The sequence below is a fragment of the Anas acuta genome, chromosome 4, assembly GCF_963932015.1.
Source record: "Anas acuta chromosome 4, bAnaAcu1.1, whole genome shotgun sequence".
In the NCBI taxonomy this organism is placed as follows: Eukaryota; Metazoa; Chordata; class Aves; order Anseriformes; family Anatidae; genus Anas; species Anas acuta.
Window position 1 is genome coordinate 31,155,966 of NC_088982.1, and position 23,325 is coordinate 31,179,290.

General features: G+C 39.3%; 1 protein-coding gene across 3 annotated transcripts in view; it reads left to right on the forward strand.

Annotated features, from left to right (window-relative positions):
- Positions 1–20,466, forward strand: part of PRKG2 (protein kinase cGMP-dependent 2) — a 44,485-nt gene extending 24,019 nt beyond the window's left edge. The window contains exons 11-25 of one of the 3 annotated variants that reach the window (XM_068680486.1): positions 2,108–2,213; positions 3,486–3,549; positions 4,336–4,413; positions 5,384–5,478; positions 7,056–7,124; positions 8,264–8,362; positions 9,128–9,278; positions 10,543–10,679; positions 10,827–10,916; positions 12,720–12,861; positions 13,638–13,801; positions 14,515–14,637; positions 15,564–15,626; positions 16,524–16,590; positions 17,440–20,464. In XM_068680486.1, the coding sequence (XP_068536587.1) occupies positions 2,108–2,213; positions 3,486–3,549; positions 4,336–4,413; positions 5,384–5,478; positions 7,056–7,124; positions 8,264–8,362; positions 9,128–9,278; positions 10,543–10,679; positions 10,827–10,916; positions 12,720–12,861; positions 13,638–13,801; positions 14,515–14,637; positions 15,564–15,626; positions 16,524–16,590; positions 17,440–17,535 (1,544 nt within the window). In that variant the 3' untranslated portion in view covers positions 17,536–20,464. Of the gene's footprint in view, positions 1–2,107; positions 2,214–3,485; positions 3,550–4,335; positions 4,414–5,383; positions 5,479–7,055; positions 7,125–8,263; positions 8,363–9,127; positions 9,279–10,542; positions 10,680–10,826; positions 10,917–12,719; positions 12,862–13,637; positions 13,802–14,514; positions 14,638–15,563; positions 15,627–16,523; positions 16,591–17,439 lie in introns of those variants that run through there. The other 2 variants (XM_068680487.1, XM_068680489.1) reach the window with 2 other exon arrangements.
- Positions 20,467–23,325: the final 2,859 nt, after the last annotated feature.

A 23,325-nucleotide genomic window follows, 5' to 3' on the forward strand; every position in this document is an offset into this window, starting at 1 on the left:
CCAGTAAGTATGAAGAGTTCATGCTTACTTAAAAGGGAGCAAATGGAATAAAACAAAAGTTGTTTGCTTTAAAAGCTCATGGTCTTTCTTCCTGCACCCAATTTAAGTACTTAATCATTGCTGGCTATGTAGATGGAGTAAGCTCTTGTAATTGTTTCTTTCTTTCTTTCTTTCTTTCTTTCTTTCTTTCTTTCTTTCTTTCTTTCTTTCTTTCTTTCTTTCTTTCTTTCTTTCTTTCTTTTTTTTTTTTTTTGTGTGTGGCTGTCTGATAAATAGAACAGCATCACTAATGTGATTAGTTTTCATCCTAGCGTTTGAATCTGTTCCCTATTTTCCTTTTTTGCATGCTGTATAGTATTAGCATTGTAAAGTGATGTTTCAGCATAGTAAGATGTCATGCTGTTTTGGATCTTGATCAGCGTGAATTGTTTCTGAGGTAGGACAAGGTCTCTCCAATTGTTGACAAGAAAGGGTATTTGTATACTTAAAATCCCTCCAGAAATCCACACCTCCCCACTAGCTTTCCTGCGTTTCCTCGTGCTGAAGGAGGAACACTGCAATGCCAAAACTGAGCACAGCTAGCAAATACGTAGGCGAAAACTCTGATGCGGATGCTGGATCTAGTCAACCCCCTTACCTGCAACGTTTGAAAAATGACAAGCAAAGGAATTTAGCCAGACAGCATTTTAATGGCCGTGGTTACCCAGCAGCATCTTTATATGCATTAGCTGTATTTGAAACTGAGAACAAGATTTACTGCTGTGTTTCTTTCTAGATTCCTCTTTTTCTGTCTCATCTTTGGAATTGCAGGTTTTTGTTTGTTTGTTTATTTTCTAGCTATGTAATTGGTTTATTTAGTTAAGGTACAAGATACAGGAGATGGAAAGCTTTAATACTTGTCATATTTTCTTCATGGAAAGTAAACTGAAAGATGTTGTTTAGGAGAAAAACAAAACCAAAACAAAACCTTTGCTTTCCCTTCCAGCATCCAGAAACATTTTTTGAGCTCTTTTAATAAATGCCAGTCAAGAGTGTATGTGTACATCAGGATTAAGTACAATGACTGACAACTGACCTCTGCATCTTTTTGAACCTAGCGTTGTTCTTTCCTGTAAAAATGGTTTTATGTTTCTGATAAATAGTCGAACTGGGGAAATCAGTTGTTATATTTTATTTTCCTGTAGCTTTCTGCAGCATTTTTCCCAGAGAAAAGTTTTATTCCTTCAACTTACAGAAGGAAAACTACTGAGTACAATGTAGCACCTTGAGAGAGAGAAATAGAGAGAGATTAGATTAAATAGAATCACTGTATTTTGCTGAAAGAAATAAAAAGTGCAGCATGTTCTGTTGTGTCAGTGACTGCACACAGAGGCCGCTTAGTTGTTTGCATCTTTGATGCTGGGTCTTGTGCACACTTGCTGCATTAATATTTTTATTACCTTCCTAAATATAGTCAGTAAGCTGTAAGGTTTGTTTTGTTTGCTCTTCTTTCCCTTAGAAAATGGTTAAATTAGAGGAAAATATGTGTGAAAATCATAGGATTAAATGAAATTACATGAATTTCTTCACCTATGTTATTCCTATCTTCTTCCATATCTCACAAACATGGGCATGTAATCAATCTGAATTAGAGATGGATCTGAGCCGTAGCATTCAACATTTATGTCATACATTTATGTCACACATACTTTAGCCAAGTTTTCTTCCTTCAGATCATCTGTTTTACAAATTACATTGGAGTTTTCAAGTGCAAAGTCTATCCATGATTAGGAATATATTTTCATGAGCATTCAGCCCTGATTATGCCCATAGCAAATGGCTAGTTGTTCAGGGTTACTCATTCCATGGGGCTGCTTTGAAAGCGCAAACTGAAGGAGCCATTTGGAAATCTAAGCTTTATTTTAGTGAGGGTTACTAATGTGGGAGCTGGATTCTTTTAAAAGTCTGATTGCATTAGGTGTTGCAGATTTAAAAATTTGTCCTTGGGCAATTTGTAAAGGCTAGTCTATTTTGTACCATGGCCTAATACTGTAATATCTGCCACCAGATCATAAGGAAACTTCTGATTTGTTGTTGTTTTGTTTGGTTTTATTTTGTTTTCTTAAAGCAATCACTGATGTAAAAACATGGGCATTGGACAGAGAAGTGTTTCAAAACATCATGAGAGTGACAGCACAGACAAGGCAAGAACAGTACAGAAGCTTTCTTAGAAGGTAAACCTCATGTATTTGTGTTTCTAAGTACTGGTCTAAGCTACTTGGTAAGGTGCACGATAGTATTATGCTTGTTTCTTACAAAGGGACAAAAAGAGGTGCATTAAGAAATGCAAAGGGCCTTAATAACCTTAATATTTATGTCTTTCAATTTTTTTTAGGATTCACATAATTATTTTGTTTATTTTGACTGTCTTTATCTATTGCATTAGGAAACAGCAGTATCTGCTTGATGAAATGCATGCTTTTAAGTAATGGAACAAATGTATAGGCAGGTTACATGGCTAGAAGTTAAAAGGATGCATTCAATGAAGAGAGTTAATGAAATCGTCCTACTAGAAGTTCATTTGCTGCTGGAGTAGATTAAATAATATATTCTTCATCCCTTGGAGACTTGAATATGAGAACTATGTATCTTTATTTATGAACTCTTTCCAATATAAATTACTACAAAATCTGCAGAGAGGTAAAGGAGAATAATACTCTCTCATACAGGGAATACTGAGGAATGTGCAGTTTTTTCCTTTAGAAGAAATTAAGTTAGAGGTTCCAAATCATAATTAGCTGATTTCATATTTTCTTTTCCTTTAAAAAGCATCGCCGTTCTGATACGGTTTCAAACTGAGATCTCAAGCCTGGCCCTGCATGTCTTTTTGCATCTATTGCTTATCTCCATCTTTGATTTCCACCAGTATTTCTTTGTTGAGCCCAGTAGCTAGAGAGCTCCATGATTTCCAAACTTTTACCAGTCAGAGTACTATGGAGGAGAGGTTTTTCCATGCTTAGCAGCAAGTTCACTAAGTCATCACAGTAGCTGAATTCTCTTTTAATAGTTACAAAAGTAATAATGAAGTTTCTAACTTTGTCTGATTTCGCAGTCTCCGCAATGCTTTTGAAAATACATTGCGGGAGTATTACAGTGTTTTGTTTTTGCAATGAATGGATTCTGTATGACTTAATTTTGAATTTGGGCCATGTGCCTGCTAGAGCTTTTTCTACCTAACAAAATACAAAGGTGATTTACAAACTAAGCAATGTTTGCTACATTTCTATAATTGTGCAAGTTCTGCTTACCTAAAAAGCAAGATGTGAGAGTGTTTTGACCTTTCAAATATTTAGTGCATGTTTTATATTATGTGTTTTGTATCACAACACCAGTTTAGCTAGTTATAAAGTGTGATTGTACAAATTATATAATGAGAAGAAATTATGGGGAAAAAATGTTAGTCATGATTTTTTTTTTTTTGGCTTTGCATTTCTGTTTTCTGGTAGTGTGTCCCTCCTAAAAAATTTACCTGAAGATAAACTAACCAAGATCATGGACTGCCTGGAGGTGGTAAGATACTGTTAAGTTTTCCTGAACAGTATTACTGGCATACAGTGTGGATATGTAATATTTTCATTTGTCCTGGAATACATACACTGCAAAATGTAAGGGAGAACAGACCTGTCTGTCTTAGGGATGCATCTGACAACAGCATTTGGAGGTAAAATTTAGGTATATAGTCATGGCTGTGATGTCTTGAAAGAGTAGTGGTAGCTATTGATATTATTTGTATTGGGAAAGTCTTTAGGAACTCCGGTCTTGGAACAGTTCTACAAATGATTGGAGGAGAAGAAAAAATTAAGTGGATTTTTAACAAATCACAAAATTGAAAATTAGCATGGAAAAAGTTCTTGACTGACAGTTAAAGAATTGGGCAGTGAAGGTGGGATTCCATAGCAGAGACAGAAAAGCTGGTGGTTTAATCCAAGCTGGTGCTTGGAATAGATGATTTAGGCACTGCCACTGCGGTGACAAGCCCCAAATTGGACTTGGATTTGGAACTCTTTTAACAGCTTTTTATATTTTATCCTATTTTTTTCCCTGCTTTGTAGGGATGATACCAGTGCTAATATTTTTTATTACATAGTACTGCATTTAGATATGTTACAGATCAGCCACCAAGCTTTACACAGTGGAATGCTTGCATATTATTATGGGACACAACCTATGCTGGAGTTAGGAAGTTAAACATCAATGGAACATTGAGACATATTGACAGCTCTGCAAACAATGCAATTTATCAAAGAAGCTAATGTTAAATCAGGCAATGTTGTCTCTCTCTTTATCACCCAACAGGAGTACTATGACAAGGGAGATTATGTTATTCGGGAAGGAGAAGAAGGAAATACCTTCTTTATAATAGCAAAAGGAAAGGTAAGATGTAATAAAACAAACTTATAACAAATACAAACACTGCTATTTCAAAAGCTATCTTGGGGGGTGTGGTCTTTGGTAAAATCTGTTCAGTTGCTTTTATGTTCACAATGCTGTGATAAAAGCCTAGAGTTGTATTGCAGAGATGGGAACCTTATTTTCTTTGGCAATGAAGCCATGTTATGCTGTTACAACATAATTCAAGTTTGTTCTGAAGTTTCTCAACTCTGTAGCAAAGATATAATGTCATTTTTTTTGTAAATGAGATTTGATCTTTCTTCTGCATGTTTCATAATCTGACAGGTTAAGTAGACCATTTTACAGTCCAAACACCAGTAGGAACCATGTTTTCCTTATTCGTTGTATTTATTTCATGATTTGGCAATCCAGGAAACTAATTTGAAACAGTAAAGTGCTACTTGAGGAACTAAAGAATATAATTTGCTTCTTCCAATATTTTAAACTATATTGGTGCTCAAATATGTGGTATGATAAGATATTTATTTTTTAAAAAAATCAACACACACAAATATAAAACTCTGATTATTTCATAAATTCTCAGGGATGATTTATTTGTAAAGGTACAAAATGTTAGTTAATATTTCTGCAGGCTGTTTAACTGAGAAGCCAAAAAGATAATATGATGTCTGCCCACTGTGCAAACCTGAAGTATTTTTCTTTTTTCATTGAAATTGAATTTATTTTGCTTTGTTTTAAAAGGTGTGATGAGAAAATGTTAGAGGATGAGAAATAATACATAAGTTTGGTTTTGCCATTTCATCAAAAATGTGGGAGGGGCTGCAGGATGTTTACTGGTTTTAATTTTTGAGAAAAAGTAGAATTTACGTTTATATGTTAAATGCTGCAGCTTCACTGAGTTTTAAGCATTTATGAAATATACCAAAAGAAGGGGAGACCATGGAATGCTTTGACTCTTACCTTCCTAATTTTTTGTTCCTGTCCTTTCAAGGTGATAGTTACCCAGAGTACTGCAGATCACTCACAGCCTCAGCTGATCAAAAGTCTACATAAAGGAGATTATTTCGGAGAAAAGGCTCTCATTAGGTTAGTTCTCACTGTCTGGTGTATAGTATTTCAATGGATATGTCACTGTGTCAGATCGTACACTTCATGGCTGTTTTGAATATAATCAAAACCATTTGAATATCAAATGAATATAATCAAAACCATTTGAAATGCCAGCAGGTCGAGGCAATGGCTGAATTTGTCTTAATATGTTTTTTGTTTCCAGAAAAGACTTTAAAACTTACACTGTCATTTACCTTTGTTTTTTCCTGGAAAAAAAAAAATAAATAAAATTGCTGGCCCTCTCTTCATTGTTGCTTTTTGTTTCTAAAAAGCTGCCATGAAATATTGTTCCAGGCTCTCTATGACTCCTAGCATGGGTAAGTTCAATTGTTAGGAGTACAGAGAGTATGTGACCTATGAGTCAATAGCTTCTTCCTAGTAAATGTTTTCAGGCTTTCATGAGCTGTCAGAAGGTCCTGGTTTATTATTTCTGGGCTCCAGATAATTTTTATCCATACTGCTGCATTACATGATGTCAGCACTGTTTTGAAAGAGGCTTCTGGGGATCTGATAGAATTTTTGTAGTGAATTTGCCTAGCGAAGTTGCTGTGGTCACTCATTTAATTTTAAACCTGTGTTGGATAGCACTTGCAATAAATAAATTAAAAACTTCTAAACTTTGAAGAACTTTTTTGTGCTCATTATCTTGAGCATTCCCTTTCTTTAGTTTCTTTTTGCTGTGCTTTGTTGGCCTTTAGGAACTGCTCAGGGTATCCGGGGCAATCACGTCTCAGAGGTTACATTAAGACCTTGAAAGGTCTTTTTTTTAGTAACCAACTGTATGAGTAAATTCACACAAGACATAAATATTTTATAGTAAGCTTTCTTCATTCCCTCTCACAACTGAAAATATGACAAGTATGAATAATGCGCAATAAACTCCCAAATACATTTGGATGTAAAACTGCCACTGGAAAGTTGGGCCAAGAGAAGAAAACTGCACCTATTTTTACAGTTCAAAATTGTTGTGTTGTTTCACGTGTAGGCACTCACGTGTTTGGGCAATAAGCAGTCACAATTTTCAGGCTGATGTAAAAGGAATTATGTCTTAAAAAGACATTTACAGAAATTAAAATATTTACATACAGGCTACGAAAAAACAACAACAAAAGATTGAGGAACTTAGAAAATACTCAAATAATTGAGTTTCTGGGCACTTTTGCGTCCATTTCTATGAATATTTATGTGGATGATTGAGTGGAGAATGTTTGGTGTGTGGAATGTTTTATCTCTGAGGATCAGTTCTGAAGTGCATAGTTAATCTGTTTGAATGCTATTTACATCTCCACCTAATATTCTGGGAGGTTTCTAAAGAGTCATGATTCGAACCATATTGAAGCGGGAATACAAACTGTGCTAGACAATAGTAAGGACCTGTAAAATGCTAGAATTGTGTGTATTTGGTTTGACAATATGAATACAAATACAACCTACAGAGGCCTTGAAGGAGTTTCACCTCTAGCAGCTGTTACCCTCTGTGAATAAGTACAGTGTAAGATACTTCAAGGATTTTGATATGCTTCTGAATTCTTCTCATCTGTTTCAATTCTTAGTGATGACGTCAGATCAGCAAACGTTATTGCAGATGAATATGATGTGGAGTGCCTTGTTATAGATAGAGAGTAAGTATCATGCTATGCTTTAAGGAATGATCTGCATTCTTCTTAGGCAGAACAACAGTAAGAAGTAACTTCAGCATGAGCACAACCACAGTGTTTTCTTAAGTGAGTACTGAACAAATGGTTATACTTCTGGTATTCTGAGCTGTGGTCATGCTTTAGACAGAGACCTAATGAAGAAAGGCTCACAGAGGGTATACAGAGGGAGCAGAGAAACTTAAGAGTAATTCAGTCATTCTTTTCTTTCTCTCCTCATGGTGGTGATATTTGACATTTAAGTAATATTCTTTGGCTCAGGGGACAGCAAAATCCCTCACATGTCCCTGTTTTGGGTATGTCCATTTGTCAAGGGGATCATGCAGCCCAATTTGCTGCTTTTGTCCAGTAGAAGCCAATTGCAGACTTCCTAAAGTGGAAAGTTGGAGGATATAAGGAGGAATATTCCCAGTGGAAAGCAAAACAGCACACCCATGTTTCTCAGGGCTAACTGCTTCAACGATGCCTCCTTGGAACGTGGACAGCCACCTTCCTTTTCCTTGCTGAATCCCCAAAAGGGTCCTGCTGAGGGCTGATTCTGTCCCAACCCAGGAACTGACGTCTTGGGCTCTGAATGCATTTTCTTCTTTAGTTCTTTAGCTTGTTTAAATGGGTTGAAGAGAAGCATGCCAGAAGCTGGTGGTACATCATTCCCACAGTGCTGTCACTAAACTGTGAAGAAGGAGAAGGTGACGTCACTTGCTTTGGCACTGCTTGCACAGGCAGTCCATTGGAGGGAAGGAATGATAGCCTAGACTCACGCTATGCTAGTCCTTGTGGTTGGGATAGTGGAACCACGCTTAATAATCGGTGTCTATGAGAGTCAAACTATGTCCAGCCTCCTCTGAATTATTTCAACATAACAGGAAATGATCTGAGATCAAGTGCTCTGTCCCCCTACCCTTTCACAAACCAAATTTGGTACTTCAGCGGGTTAGCACCTAATCAGATCTCTTAAAACTTGTTCCATCTAAATAATAGGGTCAAGTTCTGCCTGGGTCATGGCTTAGGGGCAATGTAAAGTCCTGATACAGCAACATGGATTTTGGTTTCTTTCACTTTCCATAGTATGTACAGTAGTTTATACTATTTCATTGGGTTTTTAGGACATTTAATCAAACCGTTGGAACTTATGAGGAGCTCCAAACCTACCTTGAAGGCTACGTGGCTAACCTGACCCGGGCTGATGAAAAGCGACATGCAAAGTAAGTCAGATCATTTGTTCTTCTTCAGTATATAATCACACACAAAAAAATAAAAGTGATAGATATGTCAGTAAAATCATGGATGGTAGCTGATGGAGTTGGGCCTTTGGAAACAATAGGAATCAGTACACTAAAACTGTGTAGGTATGGTTATTGAGTCCAAGGAGTTTTCTTTTCTGAAAATTAGAGTACATAGAGTCTCAGTATATTGATTTTCAACCAAGAACTAACTCTATCCAAAGAAAACTGAACACAGAAAAGAAGTGAAAGTGTTTTCAAATGATGGACTTATCTTTTGCTTTCTGATGGTAAGTTGACTGGTAAAACCAATAACGTCAACCTCAACCCCCAAAGGAGTTAATGAAACTGTATTACTGTACAAAAGATAAATTGCCAAAAGATAAAATTTCCAATAGAAATAGGCAGACATAGAAGAAGCAGTCTATTTTTAATGTTTCAGCTAAGCAGTAGTGTTGTTAAAGGGTTTGCTTCTAATGGTGGACCACACCTATTGTTTCTGTGCCTCTGATTTCAGCCTAAGCACTGCTGGAATAATAGCAGAGTATGTTTTTCTTCCGTGTAAAAATATAGATTCACTTCTGTTTCTGCTAATTCTGCTCAAACTGTTACACTAGAGAAATTTCTTCTCCAAATTAAGAAGAAATTTCACCTCACCTCTCCTCTCTTTTTATAGGAGTGTTAGGGTACTGTGATACACATTGCTGGCAAGGAAAGCATTAACCTATGTTAATTGTCTTAATGCAGAAGAAGATCCTTCTGTGGACAGTCGACCAAAGAGGTGACTTTGGAGATGATACAGCTGCAGGAGAAAGTAGCCCAGTTCTCTTCTTCCCCATTCCAGAATTTAGAAGTTGTCACAACTCTCGGTGTTGGTGGGTTCGGAAGGGTTGAGCTTGTAAGAGTTTGTTTTAAACATATTCAAGTAGTTCTCGGTCTTAAATAATTGATTGAGGTGCTGAAAGATGTGGAGGATTTTAACATTTATTCTGCATGATGTGACTCCTGGACAGAGATAATTCTATATAAGGCTTATTAAACGGTATTTTCAGGACTTAGATGTTCAAAAAAACAAATCTACTCTTGTGTGCTTTCACCTCTTGTTAAAAGTATCTTCCTCATCACTACATGTATATTCATCAGTTTGTGCTTGTGATGTTTACCGATGTGCCTACCTGTATTGTGTCCCCTGAATTGCAGGTCCTTTCCCCAGATTCTGCCTGAAGTGATCTCCAGGGTCACATAGCCTTTGTTATTGGAATTGCTTTGGTATGGCAACAGCTACAGGAAACAGTGCGATCTGATTCTGAGCTGTGTTCATTTTGAATTTTCCCACAATTTGTAATGGCTCTTTTGGGTCATATTCTATAATATGAACAGATACGTTTCTGGGATGTGAAGAGCCTCATTAGACTTAAGTCTTAAAATTCCACTTTGCTCTGGCTGGGTACCAAATATCTGAAAAAAAAAGTGTGAACAGTTCTTCTACAGGTTGCTGGACTTAATGGTAAACAAAAGGTGATTCTAATGAACACATATAGTCTTTACAGTAGCTAGACAATCAGTTGTTTTATTCTGAATCACACTTCACCAAACAAATTTCCACATTGGTTGACTGCCAGTATGGGAATTCTACAGCTTCACCTGGAAAATAAGCTAAAAATTAAATTTTTAGCTAGCCATAGAGCACTGATAGCTGCTACTTTGATTTCCTGGAAGCCCTGTTTTATCTTCCATTTTGGATAATATTTCATTGTAAACATTCTTCATAAACTACCTCTGCTTTTTTATTATTATTATTATTTGTATTATGCTAGTATTTAGAGACCTCAAACTGAAATTAGGACCCATTGCAGTATAAACTAATCTTAAAATACAGTGCCTATCTAAACTGCTGCTGTTTTCTCTACACATCAAGGACAAAGATAGCATTATCTTCATTATAGTGAAGTTCCCAACTATGGACTGGGACCCTAAAAAGCTCTGATGCTTTACTTAAAATCATACAGAATAGTTGTGCAGAAAATCTGGCATTTATCCCTCATTCTAGTCATCAGTTTCAGTCTCATGCTGTGTTGAAATGGACTGACACCAATATACCTATTGAGAACAAATGGACAAAAGTTCTTTACCTCATACATACTTACCATTTTTATTCCCAGGTTAAAGTGAAAAATGAGAACATCGCTTTTGCAATGAAGTGTATAAAGAAGAAACATGTAGTGGACACCAAACAGCAAGAGCATATCTATTCTGAAAAGAGAATTCTCGAACAGATATGTTCTCCATTCATTGTGAAGTAAGTTCACCGTAGAGTTTCCTTAAAACCTGACCCACTGAACAGCATTAGAATGAGGTTTCGCATAAATGAGTTCTGGAGAAAAGATATTGTGGGTCTTGCAATTCATTTTGCTTGTCCTAAATAGCTGTTTTTGTGTCTCCACAGACTATATCGTACATTCAAGGATAGTAAGTACGTATACATGCTACTGGAGGCTTGCCTTGGAGGCGAATTGTGGAGCTTACTGAGAGACAGGTAACGGCAACAGAAATGGAACCTTGTCCTTTGAAACCACTAGTCAGCTACATACATCTGCTGAGTAGGTTCTCTGTTTAGCTTGACTGGTATAGATCTATTACGGAGGCTGTGAATGGGAAAGGGACCAGATTTTCAAAATTCATAGCCCTACAATACTTTCTTCCCCACTCCTTTCTAAAGTTAGAGAATTTGTTGAGCAATCATCACTTCTTTGTATACACAAGATGCTGAAAATAAATACTTCCTGCTGGTTTCACAGAAGAGCCATACCATTTCAGTCTCATTCTGTTAATTTCCCATTGGATTTGAGAAAAAGAGACTATTGGGGTATTCAAACTTTCTTGGTGGCTGGTTTCTAAGGAGTAGGCATGAGCCGATGATAGTATGGTTTCTGTATTCATGGCTAGACTTGCAATATGTGACTGCTTTTAGCAGGGCAGCTCATCAGTGAACATACTGCAAAATAAGAACCGGATAGCATAAACATTGTGCCAGAGGCTGTCTTTGAGCTGCCTGGAGGACATAACCCCTGCAACTGTTTGTTCTTCAGGCTCAGCTCGTGTCCCTTGGCCCCATCTATGTAGGTAGAGGAAGAACATGTCTCTAGTGGTTCTAATGCAGGTGTCTCTGAGTTTGCTGCTGCCCACCACCACAGTTCAGCATCTCTCCAGAAAGCAGAGAACAAGTCCTATGAAAAACTGAGCAGCAGCTTCCTATACAAAAGGATAGGGATCTGTAGAACTTGAGAAAAGGAATGAGTGAAGTGTGTCCTAAGCTAAGACATTGCATTATCAGGTAACTAACAGCAGAGCAGTCTTTCCCTGCTGACAACCATGGCATGGGCCACTGCCATAAGATTATTGCACTGAATGCTGCTGAAAAGTCAGCAATGAGCCTGAGAAAGAAAACACTGTAAGCAGCCCTCTCTGACTGAGAGAAGGGGAATCCTTCTTAGCAACTAATGGAATCCCTGCTCTGGCTAGAAGTGCTGTGGGATCTCTGTTAGCATTAGAGAAGCAAGATGCTTGCTTTCATGAACTTGTCTAAAAACGATTACTTGGAGTAATTCATTTGTACACATCCACAAATGTGCAGACTGTAAGCAAGTTAGGAGAGATTGTCTCTTTTGGTTGTTTCTTTATGTACGAAAAGGTTGGATATAATCTGTCAGCACGGGAACAACCAAATTCAGCAAAAAGTACAGTAATAATTTGTTTGAAGATATTCTTGAGTTATAACAGTACTGTTGCCCTAACACAGTGTTTGATTTATTTCACATTTGGAAGTGCTGTCCTTCAGGGAGGTAGGACTGAGGATTTTGCTCCCTTTCTTTCACCAGAAAGTGGTTAAAGCAAATTTGTTTGCAAGTGGGGTTGTTCTTTGTGATAGCACCTGGCATTTCAATTGGTTGAAAAATTCCTTGTTCTCAATTTTTATTTTTATTTTTTTTTACTGTGGTGTCATTTGGCTCTTTTATTATAAAGTGGCTGCATTTCACTGTTAGATGAGGTTATTGTGCATTTGCAGTGTATCTAAACCTTTGAGATTTTTTTTGCAGTGAGAGATGAAGTATCACTCAAAATATTGTCAAAACAAGCAAAATGATTTACAAAATGTGATGATTCAAAGGCTGTCTCATGAAAAGATATTTGGTTTAGCTTCAACCACATGAGTGACATACAGAATGTCAATGCAAAAATGTTGTTCGTGTTCTGGGTGTTACATGTTATCTGATTATTGAGTGAGGTATTTTTAGAAGTTAATACTGTCTGCAAAGTTAATGATTTTTTTTTCTTCCAGAGGCAGTTTTGATGAACCCACTACCAAGTTCTGTGTTGGGTGTGTGACAGAAGCTTTGGACTATCTACATCACATAGGAATTGTCTACAGGGACCTGAAGCCAGAAAATTTAATTTTGGATGCTGAAGGATACATAAAATTGGTAAGACGTACTGTTATCTTTTTGTGCCTGTATCCTGTTTCCTTGCAGGGGGATATAAATAGGCAGCATGTAATTATAGTACCAGGATCCTGGAGTTTAATATCCCTTACTTTTCAATAGAAAAGAGGGCAGGCTACTGGTTGTGTGGTGAGGAACAAAGACATTGCAAAGCTATTTCAAGCCACAAAATGGGGATCTGCAGCCTCCAAGAGCTCTTGCCACAGAGTAAACCCTAAAAGCACTGTCTCCCACCAGCCATTCTTAATGAAAAGGCAGGAACCATTTTTTCCCAGGACCAGAATGCCCTCCCTGTCCAGCCTCAAGCAATCATAGGTTCTACATTATCTCTGTAGAAAGGGAACACAGTGAACAACTCCTCCTGTACTTGTCTATGACAGTAAAATTAGAGAGAGATTATCCATCAGAGAGCTTGAAACATCCACTCTTGAGGACAATGAACAACCCACCCTTTTCCATGGGCGGTAAATCTTGTATCCTCAAGGAGAACACGGGTTGTTCTATCCAAAACAAGAAATCATCTGGGAAATTACTCATGAAAGTAAATGGGACTACTCAAATGGGACTACTAATATTCAGTAATCCCATGGAATTACTTCTCTATCCTTCCCAGTAACACTGTAATTGTTCAGCTATGAACAATTGGTTTTTACTGGTGACTGTGAGATCTCTAGAGGAGATGTGGAAGCAATTAGGACCTTAAACTTTCTCAGTGCAAAGCATGTCTGTGTTATACAGCATATGTTCATTTTCATCAGGTTGATTTTGGATTTGCAAAGAAGATTGGGTCAGGACAGAAAACCTGGACATTTTGTGGAACCCCTGAGTATGTTGCCCCAGAAGTCATTTTGAGTAAAGGCCATGACTTCAGTGTGGATTTTTGGTCCCTTGGGATTCTTGTGTACGAACTCCTTACTGGCAGGTAAGTGCCCACTACTCCCAAGTTCTTACCTTATTTATCTGTTTTGAAGAACACTTTAAAGATTATTTTTAAAATGAATTTTGTTATTTTCCCCATCAGTAAACAGGAACAACTTGCAAACTGATATGTTTTTTTTTGTCTCTTCTGTGTGTCTACTCATACATCATTTCAGAAATGTCACAGACGATGGAGGAAGGGGACCTATCTTCAGTTCTGGCTTATCCATCCAAGGAAAGAGCCAGACACAGGCTATAGACACAATTGTAGAGTTCCTTTAACAGATGCTCATGCTCCCTATAAGGAAGACCTAACAGCAGGCTGTTCTCACCTTCAGTGGGCGAAGGGGTGCAGCGGGTTGGGTGAACTGTGAGCAGGGCTCATTCTTTGTCCCCATGCACACTTACGTGACACTTCTTTGTGTCCAGTTGATGTTAGTACAACATGGAAGCTTCTGAGTCAGGCTTGGGGCAGGGTTAGCTTTGACAGACACGTGTCATGCAGTATTCCTGATTCCTACAGGCAGTTTGCCAACTTCACACCCTTCAACTATCTTAAACAGGCTGAAATGCAGGTTGTCAAGCTAGGAAGGTTTTGTTTGTTTGTTTTGTTTTGTTTTGTTTTGTTTTTCCATATTCTCAGATGTTTGCTTGGATAAGAAATGACCAGATGTGTTCTTGCCAGCAATTTTATGTAACGTTGTTTTCTTTTTCTAGTCCACCATTCTCCGGGGCTGATCAAATGGTGACGTATAATTTGATTCTCAAAGGCATTGAAAAACTGGACTTTCCTAAAATAATAACAAGGCGGCCTGAGGATTTGATCCGCAGACTTTGCAGGTAGGAGGGGCAGTTTGTGACAGAGACTGGGTGTAGATAGTTTGAGCTATTTAAGATCCAGACTAAAGTCATAAATTCCTTACAACTCCATTTAACATTGTTATGCCTAACATGGTCCATTCTGATTATGTTCAGTACACATGCATGCCTCTGAGCATGTCACGCCTCTTAGTCTGCACAGCCTTAAATGCAGGGTGTGGGCTTCCTCTGTAAGTATGAATTTTTCTGTAGTTTTCTGAAAGACATTTCAGGGAAAATGTGTGTAGCTGAGGGCTAAGGAAGGAGATAGAGAACTAAGTTTTATTACCAAGTGCAGTGTTTTAAGATATGCTTCCAAAATTACTAAGGCATATGGCTCCTCCACAAAGCTTAGGTCCTGATTTAAGGGCCGGCTTAAGCCCATTCAAAAGTGTGCAAAAAGGTTCTGTTTCAAAAGGAGCTGCCTAACTCAGAAGCATTAGCACATTGTCACAGTCACAGCCTGTGACTGGTGACACTGCTGACTTTGAAGTCCCAGCTCCTGTGGGATTTCATTCACGGCTCTAGGAACACATAGCTGTGTTTGCGCAGTGGGATTAAAAGGATCTTTGAAGCTGCTAATTTTGGCCTGCCTCCTTTTACAATTCATGAACAGACCTTCTGGCCAAGAAGATGTAAGGTGTGCAACTAAAATTCAACCACTTAGCTTTCCTACTACTTCTAACAGCAGAGTGACACTGTCTTGGCTTCTAAATTGGAAGATTTCTCCATCTTTGGGAGAAAGGAGGAGAGAGAAACACCTCCTTATGTATCCTCATCTGACTATATGTTGTATGCAAGCTTCCTCCCTGAGTAACTGTTCAGGGCAAGCAGTCAGAACCAATGCTCTTTTCCAAAAATAAGAACATTTTCAAAATTTTTATGCTTATTCTTTTTCTGTTTTTAAGGCAAAACCCTACAGAAAGATTAGGCAATCTGAGGAATGGAATTAATGACATCAAGAAGCACAGGTAAGTGAAAGAAACTTCCAGGAAGAAAATTTGTTTTTTAATTTGAGAATATTTTTGGTATTTTAGAACCCAGTCCACGAACTCCATAAGGCTTCAGACCCTTCCAGACAGATTGTGTAAGAGATACTCGATTATGTTTGCTACTTCAGCAAGCAACAATATCAACATAAATCCTCAGCAGGATCAGCTAGAAACATCTTCTTGTTGACTGTTTTTTGTTACAGGTTGCTGACACAGAAGTTTAATTCCATTTGCAGAAAAATGAATGCCAGTAGTATTCAGGATTATCTGCCCTCTTAGATCTCCTGAGTCTCTGATCTAAAGCCAAACAGTTGCTGTTCAATAAGAGTAGTTAATGGCTCTGGAGCAATATCAGATTTATGTCCTCTTTCTTTTAATCAAGAAAGACCTCAGTGGATTAGACATTTCCTGCTTTTTCTTTTCATCTTAGTTATTTCTAAGCCCTGCAGTTTGTTCTGTGGAAAAGAAGTGCTTTGGCTCTTCTATTTGTCTCCCTTTTCTCATGTTGTTAAAAGAGAGCTGAATCCCAAGGCGACAGGCACATACATCTTTGTGTGGTACTGCTTATGCATATGCATCCATGTGCACTAAACCATCTACTTTAGCCTGCCTGCTACTTCAACACTTCTGCAGAGAGGAGATGCCATGTACCTGCTGGTTCTGAAGCTCTCCCTGCTACTGCTTCCTTGTATGGAAAAGACAGTGCTGAAGCTTCCCACTCCTAACAAGTGTGTTGTCACATGGACTGTTGTCATGCAAAAATGTTCTATAGCCCTTGTTCACATGCATTTAAACTTTTAATAATATAATGCTTCTAACAGAAAACGGTCTGTTTCTCAGTCTCTCCCTGTCAGTCTCTCATTTCTTTTTAATCAGGTGGTTGAATGGTTTTAACTGGGATGGTCTGAAAGTGAGGAAATTAACATCACCTTTAAAAAGAGAGGTATTGGCTCTGGCTTTCAATATCTTCATGCTTTACTAATATAAAGGTGCTTGACTGCAAAGAAACAACTGATGAGAAGTGCAGAATTTCCCCCAAATGTATTTGCATTATTATAGCTCTCCATGTTTAATGAAAGCTGAAGGAAGGAGAGAGAGACCCAAGTGATACATAACTTAAATTTGGTTAGATAATGGAAATGTAGTTCTGCCTGTGTACTTCGCAGTAGTTTTTCACCATTATTATAATAAATGGTGATGATGAACCAAAAAAATGTATTTTCTTAGATGGGCATTTTAAGATGCACTGCTCACTTTACTGTGCAGAATGCAAATTCCTATATTTTCATGGTATTATGGCACATCCATAAATAAACTTCACCTTTTAAGTAGACCATTTCTCTTTGCCATAAAATGAAAAAAAAGATTGAGGGTAAAGAATCTGAAGCTGACTTTGAACACAATTTGAAATAAACAATTCCACGATCTGCTTTGAGTAGTTACCCCATGTTTGTAGATGAGGTGTTAAACAAATTTGAATCAAAACTGAACTTAGCATGGCCCAGTTTTCTTACTAACTTTATAGGCCTCTGGATGAAATCCTGGATTTCATAATATTTGGGGAGTGTTTTTGTACATGGATGCTAAAGCTATTGTTCTGTTGTACAAGTTAGTTTCTAGAGTTGTAGCTTTTAAAGGAGGAGGAATTTAATCCAGTGAAAGAAATCATCCCTTGTCATGTTAGCCTTTCCTCCCTCCACTGGCAGCAATATAAACGATGCATAATCAATAGAAAGTATTTTCAAAAGGTACCTTCTGAAATAACTATTTCTTTGTGTTTTTCACGTCATAGTTGTCTGGACCAACTGATTACAGCTACTTTGATAGCTATCCACCTGAAGAGGGAACCCCTCCAGATGAACTTTCAGGCTGGGACAAGGATTTCTGATACTTCCTTCTTCCGGGACATTTATAGAGACTCATAGGCATCAGTTCTAAACCAGTTCTCATGTTTCTTGCTTAAAATCAAAGCACGCAAAGTTTTTGACAAGCATGATGTTCCCTGAAGAATAGAAGACAGTGAAGCAACCAGAATCTGTTTGGGTAACACACCAAATTCTCTGTGTGCCTCTAGATAACAAGGGCATGCAGATGAGACCTGAATACTTTTTGATATATGGTGTCTCTGTGAGCATTTTCAGGCACTGTGGGTGGGATGTATGGTTTTGCTATTGGAAGTTTCACTAGCTACTATTTTGATATTAAAAAAGTTCCTATATGTCTTAATTTTTTAAAAAAGGGTTAGGATTAGAGGCCCATGTGGCATTTGTCAATAGATGACACTATAGGCATTTATTTTTCATTCCATTATAAGTTTATTGTTTCACTTTTTCCAGTAATGGACAGAACCGCTTTCATCCAGAAGCATGTAGAAAAGACTTCTGCAACGTTGATTTGATGCTGCAGTTGGAAACTGCTTACCAGTTTAGTTTTGCACTGAGTTGAGTATATGAGACAGGCTGTAACACATCAAAGGAAAATCCAGTAAGAAATGAGTTGTATGCATAATAGAAGTTTCCTGGAGAAGCAGACTGTAGTATGTGTTTCTCTAACTGCTTCAAAGAGCTATGTCAATTTCTTAAAATGCTGTGCTTTTATGTAGTGTGAAGATAAAATAGATGGACAAATATCATTTACCTTGCAAGAAAAAATACGTAAGTACAGAATCCTGTGTTCTCCTTCAAACGTTCTTTCACTGATATTTTAGTTTTCATTGGTATTTTGCAGAAGCACTAGATATGTTTACATCAGTGCTAAAACTCCCACCCATTTTCAATGTTCTGCTTGTTCTCACTAGATGTGAAATACCGTTTCAAATCATATTTCATTAACATATACCTATTCTTAGTTCTACATGTACAGTGGGAAAATAAGAGAGGTGTTTTTTTTTTTTTCTTTTGTAGAAAATTCTGTTCATGAATCAGTTTAACTATTGTGTTCTATTTTGACCATCTTCCTTTCTCCCTCCTGGCTGTGAATGACGTTTAGAAAGCAAGAAATGACAAGCTTTTCTCAAAAACAATGTAGAAATATGATTGTTTCTTGTTGCTCAAATGTTCAAGCTCTATTTTCACCTTCTTTGGCACAAGGAAACAAATTGTGAACCAGAACCACCAAACAGCTTGAGCAAGGAAGGCCAGCAAAAAGCAAACAAGGTGGTCAGGAAGCTGCGAGGAGAGTCTGAGGGACATGGACTTGTTCAGCCTGGAGGAGGGAAAGCTTTGGGGCACCTTATATGATCAGGTAGAGCCTTGAGAATCTCAGTCTGAATCCATTGTTGGCCCTGCTGTGAGCAGGAGGTTGGACTGGAGACTTCCTGAGGTCCTTTCCAGCCTGAATGATTCTGGGATTCTAGGAAATAATTTTAACTGTCAGCCAGTGGTGTAAGTAAGAGCAAGATGTGCTTTCCCATATGACTTTATATATGCCTGATTTTTGTCACTTATCCTTTAGATCATGAGAACAGGGGAGTCAGTCCAAAACATTGATTGGATAATAAATGCAGTTGGATGTTGTGTGTTCATGGTTTAAATGGAAAAACTCTGCTGAGCTCTGTTATGAGCCACAACTGCTGTAGGAACAGACGTGTTCCTGGGGGTCATGCTGGGCTTCCAAGCTCAGTGCATCTGCAGCCCCTACTAGGATTTGTTTCATTTCCCGCTAAGGCAAAATCCAATCTAAATGGAGATAATGAAGATGCCTCAGCATCCTGTATTTCACATGCTCGATGGAAAATCTCCCAGTAAACTTGTAAAATGTGCTCAGGGCTTAGTTACTGATGACTGCTGTATGCTTAGCTGCTGGTCGTGACCTATCCCAACTGGGCAACAGAGGGACTGCCCCAGGGACTGTCCACTTTCCCCATTTCTGGTAAGTGAAGGAACCTGAACCTCAACTTCCTAAGGCCAGTGCCAAACTTCATTTTGCCTTTAATAGGAGTCTACAGGGACCTGGGGCTGGATTCCCTTAGTAATTGGTGAGGAGGGAATGTTCTTTTTGGAGGAACTTGTTCTTTACTGAACCTCTGCTGGATGAACTTCTGGTTGTGCTGTGGCAGAATGTTCATTTGGCTGGTTTGGGCAGAAGGCTAACAAAATGCTTCCATAAAAAATTGTAACAAACAAAACAATGTACTTATTGAACTTGTTTATTACACTGTGTGGGCTAATTGATTTTTCCATGTTAACAAGTATTTTTTACTGCTGAGTGGTCATTGGTTTGACAGCAAATCACTTTACGTATTCTGTAGAAAATGCAGTCCAAGTAAAGTAGTATTTTCCACTGAATGTAAAGGAGGTTGGATGGGGCCCTTGGAGGAAGACAGGACCCATTTTTCTAATTCTGTTTCCCTGCCTGGTTGTAAGCTATCATGGGAGCTCGAAGCCAGCAAAGCCTGTGTGAAGTAGTGGTAAGCATACACAGCCACGAGGGTGGAGCAGAGGCTTTAAGCTGGGACGTTAGATGCTTCAAACTCTTGCAGCTAACTCTGCTTAATAACACCAAAGAGCAGATTCTCTTTTCAGGATTTAGAAAAGCATTAGACATTATGGATGTGTGTTTCTCTGTGTGTCCGTTTATGTCTTTCTCTCATAAATATGTTTATTAAAATACTGTTGAGCCAAGTTTTATAAAAAGCTTTCAAATGTATTTTTCCATTGTATTTATAGGTAATTTTCTTTTATATATATAAATTATATATATAAATATAATATATATATATGTTTTTTAAGTGAAGAAATAAAAGTAGGATGTTTAGTGCAGTTAGCAATTAAGCCTGTGCAACTGTAGGATATGTTTTCTTTATACAGCAATCATATATTTTGTTTAACCTGCAGTGTGTGCAAATAAAAGAAGTCTACAGTGGAATGTGCAGGACTTTCCCTTTGTACAGTCTCATTCCATACAGTGGTCTGGATTCTTAGTCCTGAATTGTGCTTGGGGTCCACATGTTTCAGAAGAGACTGAGGCAGAATAGACTACCCTGGGCACAGAGTCACAGATGTTACTTCTTTCAGCATCCCCCCCCAACTATGCATTCCCTGGCTGACACTGAGAAAACATAATGAATGCATAAGACACTACAATAAATGAGGTCCCAAGTCCTTTTGTATTTATGTAGAGGTCCCAAGTACATTTGGTTCATTTCTTTTCTGCCATGTATGCAGATGACTGAGCTGTAATTTTCCAGAAACAGAAGCTCATACAGTACAAACTAAACATGACTTGAACTATCCCAAACTGTCTTTAACAGCTGGAAGTACTTCAGGCTTCAACTCCAGCCCCAGGGGAGTTATGATGTTGTAAAACAAGAGCTCAGACTGGCAGTTCAGGCTCAAGTACCTCCATGGTGCTGGAGATGGTGGGAGATCTGAATGGACAGCTATGAGTGTGATCACATTATCACTTACTGTTGCACTTCGCAGTCTTAAGGTCAGTTAAAAACGGGTTTTGATACTCAGGTTTTGGGCACACTGTGGATACGTCTGAGGTCACTTGTCTGAGGTTTTTCCTCAGTGCTCTCACTTCTGTTACACCTTTCTGTCAAATTGCTTTTATTTCATGGCTCTGAGCAACCTGGGTGTCTCTCTGCTTTTTTTCCATTAACTTCTGCCACTGGAGGCAGGAGGAGTGATGATTCTTCCCAACGGAGGACAGAGTTGAAGACCAGTTGGCCTGCACTGCACAGATAGAAGCAGCTCTTCTCAGCTCCCGCATTAGAACAGAGACGTGGGAGCACCTCAGAGGGACAGACGGGCAAGAGCAGCAGCAGAGCGTAAGCCAAGATTCCCAGGTATATGCTATTTCTATCCAGCTAGTGGGAGTGATTAATCTTCACCATGTCCTCACAGCTGCCCCATCGGGCCTCAGGAAAGGGGGGGCTAGCTACTCTGTTCCCTGAGATAACAGCCTGGTTCCTTACATTGTGCACAAAATCACACCAGACAGAGAGTTACAGTTTCAGAGTAGCTTAGCCTGCACAGCAGCCACAAGGTGGCTAATTGTTTTCTTCCAAGTCTGAGGTTCCTTGTTTGCCCCACTAATGTTGCATGACAATCTGTTTGGGGGATAGCGAGACATCAGCAAGATTTCCCTCAGCATTCAAGTGCATCCTTTCGCAGAACTCCTCAGTGTTAGATCACTGTGACTTCTGATACACGGGGACTTCGGGCTGGTTGGTGGGAGCTGGCACAAAGCTACTGAAATAAGGTGAGCTCCTGATCCACACAAGTCAAGGGTAAACTGTGGCTGACCTCCCTTAGCCAGTATTGCATTGATGCACAGCAGCTGAGAAGTGGCAAATGTAATTTTTAAAAGCTTATCTGATGTTCTTTGCAGAGCCAAAAGCCATTACCTTTACCAAGGCCACTGGCCAGCTACATCAAAAGCCAGAATGAATATTCCAATTAAATTATTGGGCTGATAGCAGCAGGCATGGCTGCTTAATTATCTAGTAAGTCACTAGGGAAGTCCGTCCCCAGGAAGATGGCTGGACACACCATTTTGCTAAAGAGAACATGCTCAGGAAAACGAAAGCTTAAATACACCCTGGTGTGTCTCAAAAAGGCCCCCAGCAATGTTGTATGGCTACACAGCTTTAGTGCCTGGCTGCCGAGAGCTTACATTGCTGGCGTTTGCTGTCATGTTTCCTTTTGGTTAGGGAAGCCGACAGAAATGTGCTGCACCTTATCATGAGCTATGTCCTCTGTGGCACGTTGCTCTGCTGGGGACCAAGCGAGAGGGGACGGTGTCCTTGTTCTCTGGGTCAGCGCATTGCACTTTACGCAGGGGATGTCGGAGGCAGGTGTCTGTGCTGGGGGACACTTCCCCCAGCCCCTTTGCATCCAACTTCATGCTCATGCTGTGCCTAGGAGGTGCCACAGCCAGGCAGGCAGGGAGGTGGGAGCATCCCCCGTGCTGTGTTTAACACTCAGGTGGCACAGAAGGCATAGACTGAACTGAGCCCAGCTCAGCCCTGACCTTCTGCCCCAGAGCCAGTGGCTCCTGCTTCCCCAGGTGAGTGGGATGCTGGGGCTTGGCCTGGTTCCCTTCGTGTTTCCTGGGGATCTGACTGCCCCTCTCGGAGGCAGCGGCTTCATTTGCAGTTTGAGGATGCTCCAGCTCTCCTGTGAGGAGCTGAACAGCTCCGAGGTACCTTCTCCTCTGTGGTGGGTGAAATCTGTTTTGCAACAAGCTCTCTACAAATAGAAGATTAGATTGGGTTAGGTTTATTGTTTGAGCTTGCACGCTGTTTAGCAGTAGCCATCACCGTGCAGAACCACATAAACAAGGCATTTATCCATGCAGCTATTGCAGAAGGCAGCTAGGGGAAGCCCCTACCTCTGCTCGTGCTTGCAGGGCCTGCAGTCCGAGAACTGGAGCCACCTTCCAGCTCAGCCAGTGCCCCACCCCCCCCCCTTGTGCCCTGGTGACACCGGGCCCTGCAGCAGAGCAGGGGGTTCACAGGTGAGCCCTGCAGGACAGGCAGCCTGGTGCATGTCGCTGCTTCCAACTGTCCTGAAAGCCACGGCCACATTTCAACCATCTGTCAAAGAATAATTCATCAGTGTTGACATCCTGGCCCGGTAGCCTGTAATAGACACCCACAACGACATCCCCTCTGTTTGATCATCCCTTAATCCTTACCCAGAGGCTCTCAACTTTGGTGAGGTGGGCAGGG